Source organism: Phragmites australis, chromosome 21 (assembly GCF_958298935.1).
Source record: "Phragmites australis chromosome 21, lpPhrAust1.1, whole genome shotgun sequence".
Taxonomy (NCBI): Eukaryota; Viridiplantae; Streptophyta; class Magnoliopsida; order Poales; family Poaceae; genus Phragmites; species Phragmites australis.
In genome coordinates this window covers 18845035-18867771 of record NC_084941.1, presented here as the reverse complement: position 1 = coordinate 18867771, position 22737 = coordinate 18845035, and the positions used below count along the sequence as shown (strand labels likewise).

Here is a 22737-nt window from a genome sequence, read left to right as displayed (position 1 = left end):
TTTAGTGACGGATTGTAGATCCTGTCGCATCGTGTTACAGACCACTACATCAGAATAGCTTTTTAGTGACAGGTGATAACCCTCATTAGTGACGCGTAAAATCCCTATCACTCCAAATACGTCACTAATGTGGACACATTAGTGATGAGTCTGGACTCGACACTAATGACTGTAAATCAGTTATAGGTCTAGATCTAGACCCATCACTAATGACGTATATCAGTGACTGGTTTAGATCTATCACTAATGATGTATATCAGTGATGGGTCAGGTCAAGATCCGTTACTAATGTGTTTTTGAAAAAAAAAAATATAAAACGGGTTACAAGCAAAGATGCATTAGTTACAAATATGAATTAGAGTAAGAGCCAATTTTGCATTTAAGCATTATACGTGATTCATGTGAAGTAAGGCTATCAAAGAAACAATTTATCTAAAACGACATCCATTAAATGATAAACTTTTTGAGATTCAGACAACTATGATTTCAAGCAAAAATCTTGTAAAAAATAACAATAGTTCTAGCGTGCAATGGTAGTTCTAGCATGCAATGGAACCATCGTGCTCAAGAAGGGCATAAGCTGCAATGGTAGTTCGGCCTTTTGCGAGTGTTCATGTACAATAGCATTTAGCTTAATACTAAATTTTCTTCTCTTTACAAACTAGACATAAAAGTAAACAAAAGAACAATGACCTCACATTCAAAAGAGTCTTATCCAGTAAATCAACTCGGTCCTAGAATATTCAGCCACTTTGATCTGTGACCTTTGCATTAAAAGTAAAAAAATTCTAAAAAAAATAATATATGAGCGAGAGCAATTTACTATTTCTGTCATGATTCACCAGTAATATAAGCCATGGACCTTACATTGACTTGTATGACTGTAATGAGATTTGAATAGATCATCACAATATGCAGTAGTCATATAGCAATAAGAATAAATTGAATAGAACATCACAATATGCAGTCATATAGACTAATGTTATTTATAATCTCATATTGTAGTTGTTAGTCAGAGGAAACCATTTTTAATCCTACCAACCCAAACCATTGGTAGCCCAGAGGAACTTATATTCAAACTTGGTAGCGTTCGGTGGCCGGTGACCTAGTCGGAGCAGCTAGCAGGGGGTGACGAGACGACAACGGTTGTTGCGGCCGGTGACCCAGTTGAATGCACTAGCAGGGGGCGGCTGACACCAGCGTGGAGGACAAGAGGAGGTCGGGGATAGCATGGAGGGGCATGGACAGTGTCACGGGTCGATCCAGCTTCCTCTCCGCCATCGTCGGCGTGGATCGACTCTGTGGCGGTGTTGGGGAGGAGGCAGCGATTGATTGGAGGCACGGGGTCAGGTCAATCAGGGAACACGCGACAGGGGGAGGGAGATGGCATGGGGTACCTGAGCGGAGGAAGGCGGTGCAGAGCACCGGTCGGTCGATCGGTGCCTCGCTGGCGCACTGCGCTCCACCATGGGTCACCTCGCCTGACCACACTCCACCTCCGCCCACCTCTCCTCACCACCCAATAGGCCGTCTCGCCCCACCGCCATCCGCTGTAGGATCTGGATGACCCTGGCCTCGTGCCTACCAGATCCGAGCGGGCCCAACCTCACCACCATTGGATCCGGGTGCCCTCGGTCCTGCCTTGGTGCACCTCATTATCGCTGGATTCGGGTGGGCCTCGGCCTTATGGCCGCCTCCTCCTCACGCGGGCACTGCCTCTTCTCATGGGCGTTGCATTTTTCTAGCATGGGCGTTGCATCCCTGCGCCGCCGTGCGAATGCCTGGGAGAGTCATTGCCTCCGGTTGTCTGGATCTGAGAGAATAGGGGAGGTGAGAGAGGAGGAACAAAACAAATGAAGGAGATAATGAATAGAATAAATGTAGGAGGGAGGAGCTCAAGCATGCTTGTCAACCATGGCAGCAGAGGCCAGTAGGGAAGGTAGGTGCCAAGGTGCGGTGGGGAGGGGGCAGTGGTGACGAAGAGAGGGACGAGAGATGAGTAAGTGGATGAGAATGACCGGGTGCTAGGTGGGAGGAGATATCTATCCTCTGCTCGATGTAACACATCAGTGACGGGTCTATTTGTAGACGCGTCACTAATGACTGATGCATCAATGATAGGTAATAATTGGACCCGTCACTGCTATTATTAGTGATGGGTCAAGTTAAGACCCATCACTAATGACCTATCATCTAAGATGAGTTTGAGCCCGAGGTTTTCATTAGTGACGCATCATCTTTGGACCCATCACTAATGTGTGATTAGTGACGTATTTTGAGCAGCCGTCACTAATGTCGTGTCTCTTTTGTTGATTCTTACATAGTGGACGTGTGTACCATGGATACTTGTTCAAAGGATATTGTATTTCTATTAAATGTATACAATTATTAATTATTTATTCCTCATCAGACTCAACTCTTCTTGTCGTGCCCTGTCATTATTGTTACTTGTGTCACGGTTCTCATGGCCACGACTAACCATCGTTGGATCCTCTGGCTGACCAACAGAAAGCACATTGACATTGTAGTCTTGTATGTCTTCTTCGTCTATAGATACATCGAACTCCGAGAAGCGAGGTTCATCTTCCAGAATCTCTTCTCTATATTTGTGATACTCGGTGGCGAAGGGCGTGGAAATTAAGGCTGTAATCATAGTTAGGTTTCCCAAACTACTAGCCATATGATCAAATGAGTAATCATCTTGACCTTTGACCTCCAAGGCTCGATGGCCGAAATTTACCATCAAAGATTGAGGAACCTCCGCCAACTCATTGGGCTTCACATAGATGTTGGGTCCGAAGACGTTATAAAACTTGTCATCGAAGTAGCCCATTGTCAAAGACTTGATGCACTTAGTTGATGAAGACATGTCTTGTCGCACCCCACGGACCGCATCAGCTATTGATAATTAATAAAGTTAATTATGCAAATAGTTATTTAAACTAGGGATATATGGTCATCAACTATACATATCAAAGAGGAGAACACATTTTATACAAGTTCAGACCTCCTATAGGATAATAGCTCTACATTCTATGCTACTTTGATTAATATTAGGATAACACAATTACAATGGGATGTGTTTAGATCTACTCATATGAACCTCGATGACTTCTCTCATGTTCTAAATCATGAAACTCTTGTCGAATGTATCTGATCAAGGCTTGAATCTGTTGTGGGTCTTAATGAGTTGTTTCTACTTCTTCCGACCTTGTTTTGCTTCTCTTTGGCTCTCTTTCTGACTTGTATTTTGGTTCCTTTTCTCCTTGGCCCCTTTCGATGTTTCCCCTCCTCTCCTTATATAGTCGGGTTAGAGAGGTGTACCATCGGTGTAATAGATAAGGGGTGCCCTACAGGGTGGGTCCCATATCATTAAGTGTCAGCGGGCAGTAGATATTTTCAAGACCTTAGGACTCATCGCGCGACCAGGGCGAGGCTCATGCCACCAACCCCCTGGTTGCAAAAGAGCTGGTTGCAAGTTAGGTATTCACCTAACCTATCAAGATGCATTTAATACCATACACTCAAGTATTTTTCTTTCCTTAGGCACTCCCTTTCAGTGAGCGAGGTCGTCGGCAAGCGTGTTGGAGCAGTGACCCATCATGTAGTATCGTAGCATTTAATGCTTCGGGATGGCCTAACTAGTGAGTGTGACAGCGTTCAGTGATGGGACAGGACATGCAGGACAACTAGAGCAAGGCATACTTTCCTATACGACGTCATGATGAACTTTGGGTAGTTGGCTTCATCAGAAGTAGGTCTGCCACGAAGTTTGGCATGATCTGTATGTTTGTAAATTCTTTTCCTGATATAAAGGGGGAGGAACCGGCTTGTAAAAAAGAGGAGGACATTCTAAAACAAGTTCATATAAATTTATAAGTCAATACACGGGATCAAGCCTGAAGGGGCCCATATTAGCTAAAGAATATTGTATTAGTACTAGTATTTTTGGCTACAAAAGCTGAGTAGAGCTTTGTTTATTTGTTTGTTTCCTCTTTGCACCGCATCTATTGTTTTATTTTAATTAGCACAAAGTCAAATAAAAGAGGCACTGTTATCCATCGTTCACCAATAACTCTGGTTCTTCTCTCTCTCTTTTTTTTTCTCTAGGCAAGCATGTGTTGATACCATTATACGTGCATGGTGTTATGTTTAAGAGTGAAATCATTTAAGTCCTTAACTCGTATGGTTGTTTTTTTAATTTCTTTATAACTGGTCTGATCTAATTGTGGTTTTTGTCCTAATAAATGGTACAAAATAAGAGCAACCCTACCTGATTTACAATCTGTACCGCTCAGCTCAAGCAGCGATTAAGATGTTTATGGTGGTTTTTAAAAATACATGTAAATTTATCTCTAGAAAATACAATAAAATATATTCCCTCTAATCACAAATAAATATCATTTTAGACATCGACACGGTCCTCAAAATACAACTTTGACCATTATTTTTTATTATAATATGTTGAAAAAATATAGTAAAAATATTCTATTGTAAAAGTATTTTTCTAGATGAATCTACCATTATTATTTCCAAACATCCAAACTCAAAACGTAAAAAGTAATTTATAACCAAAGTATGAAACGGTTGACTACACCTAACCCAAAACGACTCTTATTTGTGATGGGAGGGAGTAGGAAGGAAGGACATCTGTTTTTATAATACAACTGAATACACGAAGAAAGGGCCTCTGTTTCTACTTGCTCTAGGGCCCACTAAATGTCAAGACCGGTCTTGTACAGGACGTAGTGCTATTATCCTATGAAAACTCTGAACCTAAATGAATCCTTATATTTTTTAGTCCAATTCGATATACACCCACAAGAAACGTAGGCTAACGTGGCATTCGTCTGGTTATTGCGGATTCATTATCAGGGATCATCTCTCGACACATATTATTCTCAGAGTCTCGAGTGTAACCTTTCTAGATTGTGTTATTTGTAGGATTCTTTCCTAATCTAAGAATAGTTTTTATATAGAACACGATAAACTATTTAAACTATCTACACATGTCTTATTTACCTCATACGGTTATTAAATCTATCATACAAGGTAGTAGATACATATACGATATTACTCTATCCTCAGGATATATTATATTTCTAATAATTTTATAATTATTAATTATCAAATCATCGTGAAGTAGCTGTGAAGCTGAGGCATAATAATATTTTCCTCCTCTCTCCTCCAATGTCCCACAACCCATGGCACGATTTCAGTGTCCTGGAGCTAATATCGAAAATAAGAGTGTTATATCCAAAATAAGAGTGTTGATGAAGCCATATTTTAATAGTGTCCTCTAGACAAATTTATCTTTTGTTAATTTATCAATTTATACTTAACATTATCTAAAAAATCAATATATACTTAAAAAAGTAATGATCAAATGTGTGTAACGGTGCATTTGCGATTGCGTTTACATTAGCAAGCAAATCAATACCAAGGCAAAATGATCCCTTGTATTTTGGAAACAAAACAAAGGCAAGCCCCAAAAAAACGCTCAACCTGCCAAAGGATACCATACCAGCGTGTCAATACCTTATTGGTCGCCGCTCCTCCCTCCAGATAACAAACACAATCCACCCCGCCAATCAAACGCGGCAGAAATATAAACCCATCGCTCCAGAGAGCTCAAGAACCACTAGTACATGCTAAAAACGAAAGCCCAAGAAAGCGACCAAACATGGCGGCCATCCTCGCGCGCGCCGGCGCCGGCGGCGGCCTCCCGCGGCCCGCAGACCGCCGGCCCCGCAATGCGGTCGTCGTAGCCGCGGTGACCGGGGCCGGGCCGGCGGCGCCGCAGGAAGGGGCGCTGGAGCGGCCGGCTTGGTCCGGCGAGACGCCGCTGTCGCGGCTCGTCGGCGCGCTCATCGCCTTCAAGCCGCTCTACTCGCTCATGAAGCTCGCCTCCCGCGAGGTCATCATCAGGTACAGGCAATGCCATTCTTTCTGGACAGAGGACATCGCTGTTCACTTACTCTTGGAAATGGAGGAGATGGTGGTGAGATTGTGAGAATGCGTGTGCAGGACAGCAGAGAAGTCGAACATCCCGTGGAGGGAGATGACGAAGAAGGTGCTGGAGTCGGACGTGTACGAGATGTTCGAGAGGATACGAGACCCCAACCTCGTCTACCCTGACTGTGAGTTCACTTCTGCCTTTCCTTCTTGCAGTTGACTGATTTTTCACCATTTGTTACAAAGAAAGATGACATTAACCTTTGTTGCAAGTGATTTAGGCTCCATTGAACAATTACACATTTATCTAAAGTAAACTGGAGCATTAACGACTTGCTTCTGTTGAGCAGATTATCTCAACCCATTTCACGCCTACGATGAAGGGAACCTATCATGGCTGGTAGGTAACTCACTTTCCCCCCATCAACTTGATCTTTTGATTTGTGAATTGTAGCTCAGATTTGCATAATTTTTTTCTAAGTAAAGATGATAATGCTGTCATTCCAAGACTCTGAAAGATCTGAAACTCATAACATTTTATCTGTTTAACTTGGAGGGATATAAGGAAGTTAAGGAACTGAGCTTTTCTTTTCTCTCATGTCGATCCTGAATGAGCTAGGCTGCAGCAGAGGCTGAACCTGCAACAATGTCGATTGCAAAGAGGGCCATACCGGAGGCTACATCCATCGAAGAGGCGAACCAAATCGTTCGAGGTAACTGGCTGAACGCAATCGAGGAGCATCACCTCAAGTACTCGGGAAACTGTCAGATAAATGACATTTTGGACATTGGCTGTTCTGTTGGAGTAAGCGCCAGATACCTGGCTGAGAAGTTCCCTTCGGCTAAAGCTGTTGTAAGTACTCAAATCCGGTTAAGCTCCTTTAAATGTTCTCAGTCCAACTGTAAATTGTCTGATAAACTTCTTTATCCTAGTATACCTTCTGAAAGATCAATAGTATGATGCTACTACTTCGTATAATCTTGTTGTCATCAACCCGATTGCATGAAAGGATGTGCTTGTTTATTATCTTTTATTAAATCTAGTTCACAATCTCCCCATGTTCATCAAAAGAAATAAAAAAAAAACAGATTGATAGCTTACACTGCAATCTTTCTGCATATGGATGGTGTTTTTGTTTTACACTACCGTGCTAATTTATTGACGCTTCTGATGACATGACGTAGGGACTCGATCTATCACCTTACTTCCTCGCAGTGGCGGCACAGAAGGAAGAAAAGTTGTCACGGCAAAACCCTATTCGTTGGGTTCATGCAAATGGTGAAGCGACTGGGTTGCCGTCGGATTCATTCGACCTAGTCTCCCTTGCTTATGTGGTAAGCTTTTATCAAATTTGAATGCAGATGCTTTCATAAAATTAATTCAACATATTAACTAGAGCCAAGAAATTTGAGACGATATAGTAGAGAATTTGGAGGTAGCAAAAACTAGACACGATACTGTTTGGTCTTGAAATTTGAGATGATATATAGTAGAGGATTTGCATGGTTTTCTCAGTTTGTCCAACAAGAGCATGATTGTGCAATTTCATGTGCATAAATCTACTGGCCATCCCTCTTCCCTCCTAATCTTTCACTTAAACCCACCAATTACGCACAACAGTGCAAAAGGATTAACTTAAACAAAACAGATTGCATAGCGGATAGAAGTCATTTGGCAGATTAACCTTTTTCCACAGTTCAAGAATTAAGCCATTTTCAAGAAAAGAGTACAAGAATTAAGAGGACGGGATAGGTTTTACTACTAGCTCAGTCATGCTACTTCTGAAAAAATCCGCAGTGCCACGAGTGTCCAGCACGGGCAATAACTGGATTGGTGAAGGAAGCATTCCGACTCCTTCGCCCAGGAGGAACCATCGCCTTGACCGACAACTCGGTAAGATAACTTAATTTCCCTGAATTATCTGCATACGCCTTTGTTCAAAAGTAGACTAACATAGCTCCATTTCTTCTTCGATTTACAGCCAAAATCTAAAGTACTTCAGGTAAGCTCCGGGACCATATTTAAATTAAATCACCTTAAAGCACGTAAGGAATGCCTCGCATTGACAAATTAACGTGTCGATTATCGTTTCAGGAACTGTCCCCAGTGCTGTTTACCCTGATGAAGAGCACTGAACCGTTTCTGGACGAGTACTACATGCTGAACTTGGAGGAGACGATGAGACAAGTTGGCTTCGTTAATGTTCATTCTATCCTGACAGACCCCAGGCATAGAACAGTCACTGCAACTGTGCCTTACTGATTGGACCAGACATCAGGAGCAAAGTCCGAAGCTAATTTTGTTTATCTTAGTTTGGTTAGGTGTACTTGAGAAAAGTTGAGCAACTTGCATATTTGTGCACATACAAAGAACAATAAATCATAGTACTCCAACGGACCTTACCGTTACTGCAGTTACATGGACTTCTAGAAGTCCAACAGCACGAAAGTGTTTTGATCAGATGATTCAAGGAAACAATCTAAAACCAAATATGAACTCAAATGTAACAACTCACGACGTGATATTGTGGCTGAGAAATGTTGTCACCAACCTTAACGCTGACTGGTTCATCAGCTGGTGCCCCCCGCCCCCCCCACCCCCCCCCCCCACCCCACAAAAAAATCCATCTAAATTCCTTTATCAAAAGCAGCATCTAATTTGAGGTAGAAATCGACAGCAAAATAACCGATCTACCAAAATGGATTGGTTTTGGGTCGTACTTATGCTCAGAAGGCTGGAACATAGGTCGCAACCTTATCATATCACTTATCCACGACATAACCATTCTGTCTGACTGAAATTTACGTCCTACACTTCTTTGAGCTCAACTATGAGTTAGCCTACTTTTGTACAAGCCAAAAGTATAAGCAATGTCAGCACTTCATCACCTTCAGTTCATTGTTGGCCATTGGTTGCCCTGCTGTGTCCTCAATCCTACGTATACCCTGAGTTGCTGCAATTGCTAAATAAATTACGATTCCTTCCTACTAACAAACCGAAAAACCATCTATTTCTTAGACCAGCCCAAAGCATAGGCCACCTTTTCAAACAATCAAATTGCAGTTACAACAATTGGCATTACTGTTTACTATTTGATGTGATCTCAAAAAAGTTGCTCAAAATGAACAAAATGGATTGCAGAAAAATAGGCAAGACCAGAAGAGGATAAAAAAATAATCATAAAAACAATGAACTTTGAGCTCCATGAACTTTGGTGCAATCTCCCACTTCTGAATTATAAAAACGGGCAACTAGTCCCCTGTACTTAATCATATATTGCAACACCTTTTAGGTTTAGGTATCGTGAAAAAAGTGATACCTGTGAAGATCGTGCATTTCAATCACATTCAGATCCGTTTTTCGAGTCCATGATATAACCAAATTGGATGGATTTTCCACCCGTTTAGCAAAGAAACAATAGATGAAGAGGTGGATATTAGATCGATATGAATATCATGAGCTGCCCCATAATGCAACTGCCAGTAGTCACGAATATCTCCTTCCCTAACCCAAGATTGGTCCATCATTCCTTTTTTATGGAGAATGTGGCCAGAAATCCATATGTCATTTATTATATTTTCCTATGCACATTTCTAAACTATGTCATTTCGGTAAAAACAATGAGCACCTAGAAGAAGTCATTGCATGCACACAGTGACAACCTACAAAAAAAAGATATGCAAGCAATCACTTGTTTCATTCATATCTCAACTATTGGATATTATAGCGAAATATCATGAAATATACCTTTTGGTGGTCAATGTCATTTTTAGATCAAGTGAATGGATACAAGGACAAATTGGTCCATCATTCCTTTTTTTATGTGGGATAACCTAATTCCTATTTGTAGTTGCATGATAGTTTCGATGAGCGGATGATGCACTCGTTGTATTCCTTGAGTCGCAAAATTAGAGCTAGACAGGAAAATACAAATTTGGTCGGTTCACACCCCTAAACCTCCCTCTCAACCGCATATACCATAAGAACAAGTATGTTCATCAGAATTTGGAATTTTTTTAATTCAAAGCAATCTATGTTCTACAACAAGACCAGTTTTGGGACCAAAAGCTACCTAAATTCCAATTTTTTTATCCCCAAATAGTTTCTAGACCTGCCACAGAACAAACATGATGATTCAACCACTCCATAAGAGTGGCTAACAATGATGGAGATCCCATTATGTTGCTGACAGCAAATTTCCTTGTATACTTTCACCATCCTTGATTGTCTTAAATCATTAGCCGCTTATGTGCTGGTGATTTCGAAGAATATTTTTATGATATATTGGAACACTAAAAAGATTTAAAGATAATTGTAACCGCAGTACCGCACAAGATGGGATCAAGTAAGACTATGGAAGTAATAGCTTTTAAGCTTTCTAATTCACAAACACACCCCATGGATTCTTTTCTTTTTTCATACAGGAATACAATAGTAGCAAGATTAAAGAACTAAACAGGTGACATGAAATGGAAACCCTAGCACATAGCAAACATAATGTCAAAAGTAACCAAACTAACCTTCACATGTAAGGGAGATGCTGCTGATTCTTCCGTACCTTCAGCTCAGCAACAAGCTGACAGCACTTCATTTTTGTTTCCTCAAGTTCATGCTCCAGGTCCCCAATCTACAAAGAAGAAGCATTCAGCTCTGAACAGGAGATTACATTTTCTCTTCGCTAATTGATGGCTCAGCATGGTATGCATACCATCTGCTTCAACTGTGTATCTCGTTGTCGAAGCTCTTCACGCCTGTAAAGAATATTTGCAACTTTAGCGTGCAAAGAATGAGTGCAAGACGGGTTTAACACAATGCACTGCTACTACATAACCCTATGAATTGAATTAGAAGTTACTAAAAATAAGGATACAGTGATCATGAATACATATGTATGTTTACATAAGTTGTATAGTAGCTGCAGCCACTAAGAAAGCTGTTAAACCTCCAGGTAGCAGCAACTTTTTTTTTTTACCAAGAGCAGACAATTTAACTGATGCACAATAGTCTGATTAAGAAGCTTAAAGTTACTTTGGAATAAATATTGTTCTGTAGTACTTTGTAATTTCCTTACACGTGCGATGAAAATATTACGTTGTTAACAGTGTTCCAAAGTCGGTGACCGGTACTCAACTAATCACCCAGCCTTTCAGTAATTATACAGACTATAACATGACAATCATACATGTACCATAAAGGCACATATTCTGTCCATGGCCATTTATAAAGCTTATAGCCTGTTTATTTTAGCTTGGGATTCTGAAAAGCTGAAGCTAAAACAAACAAGTAGATTGTACAATCTGCTTGTCAAAATCTAACCCCCTTTTCTGCCACAACCTACAAGTTGTCTCCCACCAGCTTTTTACAGATTATGACTATAGGAAAAATAGAAGTCCACACAAGCCTAGGGTAATTAACCACCAATGCCATTACTATTCCCAAATCATTAGTTTTTTCCTCCCCATCCTATTCTATTCGTCGCCTCCAGCCGCCACCGCTTCCCAGGCATCTTTGCGCCCCCAACGCCGCCCCTGACACCCCCTCACGCGACGCTACCTCAAGCGTGCTGCACTCCACTTCACCGCAATCACACAACATGATTTCATGATCGTGCACAAGACGCAGCCGCTCGAACCCTCCACTCCACACCTAGATCCATCGGTGGGTTCTCCTAGCTTCTCTCCATCCAACAAGTTTACCTCGCTGTGTGTTTCTCTTTATAGTACAACGCTTGAGCTCACGCATGGATAGTCTCAAGGTGCGTCTGCAATTTCTAACATATTGACTGACTGCAACCAAAACCGATGAAAACTGACCGGTAGGCGTTTTTAGAAGGAAAAAGGAAGTGCTCATTCAAAGTTTTTTTTGTGAGAATGTGCTATTTGTGCATGAACTGAATACCTGATCAAGATAAAATGATGTTATCTGTGCGACTGACATTTGTGTGTTTAATGTCTCAGCTGTTCCTTCCGCTCACTGTCTTATATGTTTTATTCCCAAACATGTTAGGTTATTAGTATCAAGTGTTTTCTATGAGGGTAATGCATTTATAAGTAAAATCACACTTAGTTTAATTTAACAAGATCAGTAGTTGCAAAATTCCATGCAGAAACTCTAGTTACTGATATCTTGCTGAAATTCCCCCAGATACATTAAGTCAATAGTAAAGCAATTTACCTTGAAAACAGAGCAATATTTTCTTCACTCAGCTTCTCAATAAAATTGGGATCAAGAACACCGTGAGAGCCAATCTCTACCAGATCCTGAATGCAGCAAACATCAAAAAATAGAAATGGTCAGATGTCAATAGCAAATACACTTGGAGGAATGCTATAATTGTTAACAATCATTGTAGCATAATTTAGGAGTTGAAGTATATTTGCATCATGCAAACTGTATAACTCATCTAGTGCCAACAAATAACCTATTAGTCAAGTTCTCACAGTGCCCGGGCAAGTCATGGCAGCCCAAGGTACCAGGACCCCAGGACGCCTAGGCACCTACCTACAAGAGCAACATGACTTAATTGAAAGCCTAAAAGTTCAAACCTCATCCAAGCCTTCTGACTCCATACTGTTTTCTTGCGCTTGACCAGACGACTGTAAATGAGAACCTGGCCCAAAAAATAGCAAGAACATGAATTAGATGAAAACAAAATCTATAGGCTATCAATGATTATCATGTAAAAAAGAGATTAAAAACACAAGGAAAGCATGAACTAAATCACCAATCTATAATAAATAAAACCTGCCATTTCAAGTGAAAGAGTTATGATACACAAGCAAACAATGGATATAATCTCACTGAAGCAGCTATAATAAATTTATTGATGCCCCTAGGGCTACCATATGGTGCCTTTGGTTCCAAATGTTATTTTATTTTACAAACAAGAAGTGGACGAAGCATTCTAACTCAAGCTACATTTACTTTATGATCATTGGTTACATGTTCTGCTTCAAACCAGCAAGCAGCCTTGGGTATGTCCAAATTGCCCAGGCCAAGGTCCAATAAGGAACTACTACCATTCCACCTATGCTTCTTCTAGAGGGCTTAGGAAAAGTTTTCTCACATGCAAATTTTGATATACTTTAGTTCCATATTAACCAGAGGAAAATGCATTCTCTTTATGTCATTATTTGACAAACAGACACCAACAGCTTTGCCCTCACAGGGTTGCAGCACATCACTGCATTTGTATTTTCGGTATTTTACACCATTATTTAATTGGACAATGAGCTTCAATTGAAATGGCACCAAAACAGCCACAAGAAATCATCAAACCATTTCTCGGTTCAAAAGTTTTGATTCGAGACTCAGCTACACACATTCAAGACAGAGAAATAGTGGGATACCTCTTGGCAGTTAAGCGCACAAAAGAACAGCTTTCACAGTATTGTAGAGAAATTTATATTTCATAACATTTAAACCACACATAAAATAAAAAATACTTTAGCAAAAGCAGGAACTAGTACAAATAAAGAACAAACGAGGAAGCATTGAGTTGAGCACCATTAGCTGCCAGCCCGACAGCTGCTACATCATCATATGTCTCTGGTAGCAAATTTGACGAAAGCCCTCCAGTGTTCCGGGCACTGGAAGCTTTCTGCTGAACCCGAGTTCCAGGACCAGCTGAATCTTTGAGAGTGGCCTTATATTGGGTTCTTAAATGAGGATTGACTGGCTGGTAACCAATCAAATGACACTTTTCTTTCCTGTAAATACATAAATTTGTTAAAATAATCAACACTGAAGGCAATACAGCGAGATCAGATGGCTGTATGGAAAGTGCCCAACTGCAAGGTCCAAGGTATGTGATTTTCATACTGAAGACCAGGAACATCCCCCCCCCCCCCCCCTGTTTTGCCTGCTATCCAAGGAAACAGGCAGGTTCAGGGGTGGGGCCCTCGTTCAAATTTGAATTTCAGGATGTGAGTCAAGTTTTTGTTTTCTGCGGTATTTTAATCTCTGCTAAGACACAGTACAAGTAGTAGTACTGAATACAATACAATGCTCAGTTCTCACTTCAGTAGTGTTTCAACTAGTTAACTGCTTATGACAGAAGCATTAGATGGGGCCATAGAAATCTGCAATAAGTTTATTCATTAATATGAAGCTGGTGATGTCGGAATAGCAGCTTCTCGGGTGGTTACAAGGGTTGTTCCTTTTATTGTATTCGAAATTTAGTATACAACTTGATGACTACAATATAGGAACAATTGCCTATGTTACTTCAAGATTGAGCATTTCATGTGGACAAGAAAAGATTCTGAACCAAATTGCATAAAGTGCTTACCAGAAATCAACAATAATTTGTCTAAGTTTCGTTTCTAGCCGAATGAATAGTGGAGTCCGCTCAAAATCTTGTTTGTCATGTGCTGGCTCAATAAAATTTGCCTCAAGTACACCTGAATCATGACATTTGTCATCCCAGAGAGGAATAACATAAATAACAATATTGCAGTATTAACCATAAGAAACGCACCAACTACACTCCTCCCTCTACTAGATCCTTCCTGAAGGACCTTCCAGAAGGGCTGTAAAGGGGAAAAAAAAAAGTTAATAGAAAATCAGTTCAGACCAAAATTTCACTATTACATTTGAATCACTAGATCTGTGCATTTAAGATGGTTGGCTCAAGTCAGAACCGTAATTTCAAGATATAAAGAACATCAGCTCATACATTTAGAAAATGTCAATTTAATGACGAGCATTTAGACATTCTCGTTATGTTAAAAAATAAGTATAGCAGAATCTATACACCTGCCAGAACATATCGAAAACTTTTTGCTAGGAAGCTTGATATCCCTTACATAACAGGTCTAAATACCATTCAAAACAACGAAAATTCTCGATTTTCAGTAGAGAAACTTGAGGGCAAGAAGCATTGATTGAAAATCAGTGTATATCTAAATTGCACATTGAGTCTTAAAAATGGAGCTAAATATTTCTGAAAGAAGACATCATCCCGGATCACACACACAAGCACACTCAAACTACAATGATTGCAGAGGAGATAACTCAAAATAATAATAAAACAATTGGGCATGTATATCCCTTCATCATTCCACAAATATAGTAGTTGAATTCTCAGGAGACTGCAGAAGGCTAGTTAAAAAGTACTCTGTTTCTTTTTTATAGTGCATATTAGGATTTGAAAAGGTCAAACTTTATAAGTTTTGACCAACAATTAGTTAAATTCTATGCATGTTTAGTGTACAAAAGTTGTATCAACAGATTCGTATTTCACATATCTTTGATATGATATTGATTTTGTAGCGATAATATATCATAAGAGGAATTAATGGTCAAAGTATACATTCCAATACTTTTTCAAATCCTAATAGGCCCTATAAAAAGAAACGGAGGGAGTAGTACCCAACAGGCCAACAAGAAACTATTACGGCCTAGCGATTGCTGAAATGGACCTCCCTACGAGTATTACTGCCGGTATATGGACCTAGTGGGTCTAAATATGTAAACAGTATGTTGGCTAGTATGCCACAAATTTTCCATCAAACCTTGTACAGCAATTATGTTAAATATCCTACATACTCAGAAGCAATGCATGGGCATCATTGACTGATAGGAAAAACCTTGCTCCTAAATGCTGATATCTAAGTAACATGATGCATTAAAAAAACAGCGATTGCCCTAAAAAAGGAACTGTGGTGATATCAAATGAAATGAATTAAAAAATAAGCCAGATCTGGAGGGAGCTGTTACCATTATAAGACGATTTTTGTGGTAGACATTCATCCCAAAAATGCCCAAAACAGGGGCCTCCTTCGCAAATCCAACATCTACATTCACTGAGACCTACAGTTACAGTTGAAAAGTAGTTATAAACAAACATAAACAAATAAAACCACGAACCAAAAAAAAATGTATTTGTAAAGAAAAAACAAATGAACCATTTCATGGAAGAAAACAGTAAGTTCAAGCATAGCTAATAAAGAATGTGACAATTTTTGTGGAAAATGTAAATATTTAGTTATTTACTTACCACATGAGAATCATGTGCAACTTGAGGTTTGTAAGTAACAACTTTCTTAAACTTCAATTCATCATTGATGCTTATCTGTTCAACAGGTTTTCCTCTTAATATTATTTGGAAATTATTAAACTTCCTGAGGTAAAGGATGGAGGTATACGCCTGTATATGGAGGAACGCATGTTATTATCCAGATAAAGAAGCTAGATATGAACAAACCCAGAATATAAACAAACAAAACCTACTCGCAATGAAAATCTGAGTCTGTGAGATATATGTTGCTCAACCATTTCTTTCTGGAGCTTTCTGAATCCCCCACTTGCACTTGCACCACCTTGATCTCTAAGCAATATGTCCTGAAAATTGAGTATCAGGAAATCAGGGTTTCAATAATTGAGTGTAAAAACAATTAGGACGTATAATAACGGAAGAACAGAATGCAGCTATGCAATGCAAGAGCTGAAGTCTAAAAAACAATGTTAAACATTGTTCAATGTCTCATGTGCGGCAATTTTGAAATGCACAGATATCCTGCTCTGACAGAAAATAACAGAGAGCCCTCAGTTCTCAACAGCCCAACAGTTTACAAAAATTATTAAATGTGTATCTTTGTATTCTAATACAGCTCCTACAGTAAACATTAGTTCCCTTGAGAATTGAATAACTACATAGAACAGATCAGTCAGGTTGTTTCCAGAGGCATTACCACTATAACGATACAAAGCAAAACACCCTAACTTCTCTAACAAGTTTTAGAATCATGTTTAACATGTATAATCTGGCTAATTTCTGTTACAGTCCTCTTATGTGCAAATTATGAGTTTACAAGACACCTGACCATGTATTTGAAATCTGTAGTGGAAAAAGACAACCAAGAAAAGAATACGATAGCATGTATGGGGTTGTTGCCTTCAAGGCGTTTTCATCAGGGCAAGGAAAATCATTCTTCACAATCCACATACATTATAAAATACTTATTATATTCTGTGGCAGGATTAAGGGAACAAAACAAAATGGACAATACGCAGAGGCAATGTTTACTTGCAACGAAAATTATATGAACATTTACCTCGTCATCATCCTCGAAGTCAAGTTCCAAAAGGCCGTCATCGTTCATCCATAAATTGTATATTGCCACTTTAGTTCCATGACTATCAACATCCTGAAACTGAATGCATATGAACACTGTCAGTATATATGCATACAGAAAATATGTTGCTTAACAACAAGAACATAACTGCTGTAGAACTTTGCTTATTGAATAGCTTCAGAAAATATGATAATCAGTTTAACTTGTAATGAAAGGACTAAAACCATGGAAAGCATGCTTGACGTTTTGGACATGACAAGGTCTTTTGACCACTTTTTTCTATTAGAATATATTTATAAGGTAGAATAATTTATGATATCTTCAAAGTATTTTTCAAGACAAATCTACACATATGATTTTCATGTTTCCAAACTAAATATTTTAAATGTCATTGGTAGTCAAAATTTCAAAAAATTTACCAGATCTTGTCCAAAATGTCAAGTATTTGTGACCAGAGGGAGTAGGAAATAGCACTAAAAAAATTATGGATGCCACTTTGGGAGAACAAAAAGAACTATGTCCACGCTCCCTCAGAGTCACAACGAGATACTAAAGACTGGGATGATGCCTACAACCTAGGCAGCACCGATACGGATACATGTATCGGTATCGGGCTGATACGGATACGTGGATACGTCATTTTCCTAAAAACCCCGATACGTGGATACGTTTGACTTTTTTTTAAATAATTAATATGGTGCATATAATAATAGCAGAAAATGCATCACTTGTTTAATAAGAAAAAACGAAAAGAAAAAATAAATGGTTAGATGTATTGGACTGCTATTCAGCCCATATAGGCATCTAGTCCATCTACCTAACCCTAAATAACCCACACCCCCCGCGACTCCTCATCAGTCATCACCCAGACGCCACCGCCTCCTCCACTCGCCCCCGCCTCCGCCTCCCCGTCGCCCACGCCCCCGCCGGCCCGCCGCCTCCTCGCCCCCGCCGGCCCGCCTCCGCCTCCTCCTCGCCCCCGCCGCCGCCTCCGCCTCCTCGCCCCCGTCGGCCCGTCGCCTCCTCTGTCCCCCTGTCCCCGCCACCGCCTCCTCTCGCCCCTCCGCCGCCTCCGTCTCCTCTCCTGACACAGCGATAGCACTTCGGATGCGCGTATCGGAGATGTATCTGATTTTTATTTTTTTTCTTATTTTCCCGATACGCGACAGATACGTATCCTAGCCGTATCGGAGCCGTATAAGTATCGGATACCGTATCTGATATGGATACGCTCGATCAGTGACGTATCGGTGTTTTGTAGCCTACAACTACAATAAGCCTGATTATATAGAGGGCACTCATAAACATTACAGATAAGATTAATCTAATATAACCTACTAGTATTGAGGCTTTGCGCCTACTAGGGGCCCAAATAGGTTAGCCCTTCAGTATTGAGGCTTTGTGCCTACTATGTTCAGTCTTTCAAAAGGTAGTCAGAATCAGGATTCTAAGTCAGATCGATTTTCTTCTTGCAAAGTCGAAGTGTGACATTGAATCATAGTATCGTGGACTCTAGCATGTTAAAAAATAAGTAAATATGATGTATTTCCAACACTAAAATAAACCGCATTGTTATAAACATGGCCGCTAAAATATTGTCAAAATTTGTACCCATATTTTGAACAACACATCTTATATGGAAAAAGTAATAGCATTGTGTATATGATCAGTAAAATTGGCTTTTGTAGATGAAAAGGGTGACATTTTAGAAGATAAGCTATACAAAGTTAGCTAGAACCGGTGGGATTAGGTTAGTTTGGATCGCATCAGAGTGACAACTCTCGTGTTAGTTTGGTTCATATCAGAGTGACAACTCTAAGGTAATCTATAATTATGATGGGTATCTTACGGCTTACGCTGTTTGGGATCCAGAGTAGGACCCAGTCGACTAGGTCCTGCAGAGTTGCATAGTCAAAGGATTCTAGGACTACAATTGGGATTCTAACTAGCTTGTGACAAATGTTGCTCATTCCTTTACAAATATAGGAGCTACTATCTAGTGTCGAATCATAAATACTCATTTGTGAAAAAACAGTATTTGGTTTCAAAATTTGACTGGGAAATGGACTAAATAATGCCTGGTATAAATGTGCGGACCTGTTGTAGAAGTTCTTCCCTTGAAGAAAAAGGGGACCAATCAAGTATTATCTTCAGGCTACTGTCCCAATCACCCTGAGAACCATAGACCAAAGGTACAATGTTCCCATCTTGGATTTTAAAATCGAGCTGCAATGGTGATGGAAAATGTCAGATCTAGACAGAAAAAACACTGCCTGAAATATATAACACTGAGCCAATTTCACATACCATTGGGACAACAATGTCGTCCTTCATTGTTCTCCTCAAAAAAGTGTAGGAGAGCAAACCTATACTCAAGGTAACATTGCTGCAGGAGAATGAACTGTGTGAAAATCATTGCTAATTACAGAAAAGATTCAACAATCAAAATAAATCAATTCTAAATGTGGTTAAGAACATTTACCTTCCACGGATTGCACGTGTAAACACAATTGCATCTGCACCAAGTCTCATTGTGCTTGTCTTAAAGCCATTTCCATCTGTCAGTGGAAAAGGTACAAAAATAATAATAGGAACACATAACAAGAGTCTTTTACACAAAAGCATCAAGCAGCTAGATACTAGATACAAGAATCGATACAACTGTTTTGAACTAAAAATTATCAACAACTAAGACTAAGCCTTCTTTTCAAGAATAAGTTATTGTTAACAAATGAGATCTATTTGAGATTTGAAATTGCAGAACACTGCAACTTGAATGGAAGAGCTTGATTTTTTTAATACCAATTGTGTATACGAGATACAAGTAAATCTCAATTATGTTTATGTGAGAAATAGAGCCTATGAACTGTAGCACAGCTTTTCATTTGATATCTCTAAAATATAGTCACCAACAACAAGTATAGTCACCAACAACAAGGGATCAATCCTTCAACTTGGACAACCATATATATGACATTTAGGGGTGTTTGCATGAGGGGGATTCCTCTAGGAAACATTAGTATTTAGTTCAAATTTGAATTACATTATAATTTATAAGGATTAGGATCCAAAACCTCACTATCCTATCCTGTATGGACTTTATTTGGCGCAGAGGGGAGCCTATGATGGTTAGGAGAGACAGTTGGTGGGTTAGGAAAGAGGAGTCGCCAAATCAGCTGACTAAAAGTAGGAAAATCAAGATAGCCTAAGTTAAGGTCCAGGTTCTAGTCCTAGGAGGGTTCAAACATCTAATACCATATAGATTGAGGCAAGCAAGAAAGAATTATGTCCCATTTAAAGTTCTCTCATCACAGCCTGCTTCTATCCCTCTCCTCTATAGCCCTAATCTCCTTCAGGCCACACTGTGTGGCCTTCCTCTGAATGGTAGTTATCACGTTCACTGCATATCCAAATAGGACCTTGGCATTAAGATTTTCTGGTTGCCATTTAAACTTGATTAAAAGGAACTTTTTGAATGTCCTTAAACCACAATTCATAAATATAAGCAACACAAATGAACTGCACTAAATTAGTTCAACAAAACCTTAGTTCAAGCCTATTATGTTACATCAAATAGCAAACCGTCATATACGACAGTACAATCACCATATGAACACAATGGGGGTGTTAAAATGATTAAATACATAATACACCTAAGATTTTATGTCTTAAGCACTACAGATAAAACCATTTTTCCATCATATTTTTGTTTCAGTTTCCTCATTTAGTAGCATTCCTCAAGAGAATAGAGTGCACAATCCTTAAAATTAGATGATTGGAACTTAGTAAGAGGTGCGCATCTATTTAAAAGTCAACACATGTTAGTCAAGGTCGTAAAATCATCCGGTTCAAACACATTACTTACACTGGCCAATGGTGGTCTTAGATTTCTTGGTTGAGAATCCTAGACTCATGCATTGACGAACACCTTCAGGATCCATGCCTCCTCCATCATCTGTGAAGTAGCTCCAAGTTAACAGAAATCAACATAGAACTATGGATCTACCCCCAACCGATTCAACTAACTATATTCCACCTTCATGCTTTATATTGAACATTGGGTACCTTGGAAAATTAGCATTGGGCTATTGTCTTTCAAATTGATGCTTTTGTCCACTTTTATGAATGTGGCACCATTGCATATCTGATACACACTATCAGAACGTTATACCAATAACAAACTAAGGAAATTCTGGGGCACTAGCTAAATTTATAAAGAAGATATTACAAACCTCATCCACCGCATTGTCAAGAAGTTCGGCTATAGCTGCAACAGAAAATACGAAGAAACAAAATGTAAGGAAAACATTGACTAACAATCAAGTAACTTGATCAAAATGTAAGGAAATCAATACACATCAAAAACTAAGAATATGTGTCACCCTCAAGGGCAGTCGAGTACTTGATCAAATAACACTAACGGCAACCAGTGCGCCGTATGTGTAACCTATTCACATCGATCAATGGAATGCTCTTTCAATTATCTAAAAAATTCCCCCTCTTTGCCCTAACAAACTTATCGCCTTGTCTTATTTAACACAAAAGGTTCATCACACTATGATGGTGTATCACTGTCTAGGCAATCGGATAAAAATTTCTTTGACCACTTGATCAAACACAATTAACATTAGCAACAAACACTGCACGTCTGCACGGTATGTGTACACCCTTCACATCAATCAAGGTAATGAGTCAGTTACCTAATGTTTCCCCTCTTGACAATAACAACCTTAGGTTATCAATTTAAAATAACAGAATCATCCTTATTCTGTAAAACTCCAACCGCCTCGGAAAGACGGCAACCCACATCACCACCGCAGCAGCAAACGCAAACAAATCGCGGAACGGGAGGATGAGCGAAGAGGCACCAACCTCCGAACGCCCACTTGTGGGAGGTTGCGTTGGTGTGGAGGAACTTGGGGTGCACACGCGCGCGGTCGAAGTCCCCCGTCTCCAGTGCATCTGCGGCCACAGACACATCAGCAACGCAGTTCGCGTCGGGGTTTCGCAAGAGGATAGCGAAATTGGAGGAGGAGACGAACCGTGGAGCTCGCGGGTGGGGGCGGCGGGGGCCTCGTAAGCGCCGGCCTTCCAGAAGCTGCGGCAATCGAGGGCCCGACCGCCGCTGCCGCCTGCTCCGGCCATCGCCGCCGGCATTGTAGGCCTAATTGGATCGGGTTAGGGTTAGCGAGAGTTGGCCGCAGAGGTTTTTCCGACTGTTTCTGTCCGTATCGGTAGACAACCGGAAAAACAAAAAAAATTGTACTTCCTCCCTTTGGTAATACTTATCACTTTTAATAAAAAGTCTTTTCAAAATACTTGATATTTTATGTATCTCACTATATTTTTTTTAATATTTTTTCTCATTTTACCCCTACCAATTGATACTTCACCTCATTATTCATGTAACTCAATACTAATCATAAAAGAGACATTTTGGTCATAAAATATTTTACCAATGATTGCTTAAATCTCTGTGATTGGTCAAAGGTACCAAGTATTACGAAATGAAATGAATATATCAGGAGCATTTATGACGTATTTGGTTAGAGTGTAAGGTTAGATAGAATTTTTTTTTTTGAATGATTTAAAAAAATTGTTTAGTTAGGTGGATGGGTTGAAGAGATAAGAGTGGATATTTAAGTTAGTATATATTTGGTTAGAGGGATGAGATATATTGAGTTAGTTGTAATTACCTATTTA

General features: G+C 39.7%; 2 protein-coding genes across 6 annotated transcripts; one reads left to right on the top strand and one right to left on the bottom strand.

Annotated features, from left to right (window-relative positions):
- Nucleotides 1-5117: 5117 nt before the first annotated feature.
- On the bottom strand, nucleotides 5118-22279 carry LOC133904130 (protein MICRORCHIDIA 1-like). Of its 4 annotated transcripts, none has more exons than XM_062345623.1 (20): nucleotides 22077-22279; nucleotides 21907-21996; nucleotides 21267-21301; nucleotides 21100-21178; nucleotides 20900-20989; nucleotides 19517-19592; nucleotides 19342-19420; nucleotides 19132-19260; nucleotides 17014-17112; nucleotides 16190-16300; nucleotides 15957-16106; nucleotides 15677-15769; nucleotides 14436-14487; nucleotides 14247-14358; nucleotides 13463-13665; nucleotides 12502-12566; nucleotides 12131-12216; nucleotides 10665-10707; nucleotides 10478-10583; nucleotides 5118-5196 (listed from the first exon to the last, which is right to left on the bottom strand). In XM_062345623.1, exons 1-19 carry the CDS (start codon nucleotides 22189-22191, stop codon nucleotides 10479-10481), a joined length of 1812 nt encoding a protein of 603 aa, XP_062201607.1. In that variant the 5' UTR covers nucleotides 22192-22279; the 3' UTR covers nucleotides 5118-5196; nucleotide 10478. The 4 variants fall into 4 exon arrangements, with proteins under 4 accessions (XP_062201607.1, XP_062201606.1, XP_062201608.1 ...); XM_062345622.1 differs by lacking the exon at nucleotides 5118-5196 and adding an exon at nucleotides 8677-8909 and having other exon boundaries at nucleotides 10477-10583; XM_062345624.1 differs by lacking the exon at nucleotides 5118-5196 and adding an exon at nucleotides 8930-9275 and having other exon boundaries at nucleotides 10477-10583.
- LOC133904131 (uncharacterized) lies at nucleotides 5629-8369 on the top strand. Of its 2 annotated transcripts, XM_062345627.1 has the most exons (8): nucleotides 5629-5928; nucleotides 6028-6140; nucleotides 6306-6355; nucleotides 6575-6808; nucleotides 7141-7290; nucleotides 7754-7849; nucleotides 7938-7958; nucleotides 8051-8369. In XM_062345627.1, exons 1-8 carry the CDS (start codon nucleotides 5684-5686, stop codon nucleotides 8216-8218), a joined length of 1077 nt encoding a protein of 358 aa, XP_062201611.1. In that variant the 5' UTR covers nucleotides 5629-5683; the 3' UTR covers nucleotides 8219-8369. The 2 variants fall into 2 exon arrangements, with proteins under 2 accessions (XP_062201611.1, XP_062201612.1); XM_062345628.1 differs by lacking the exon at nucleotides 7938-7958.
- Nucleotides 22280-22737: the final 458 nt, after the last annotated feature.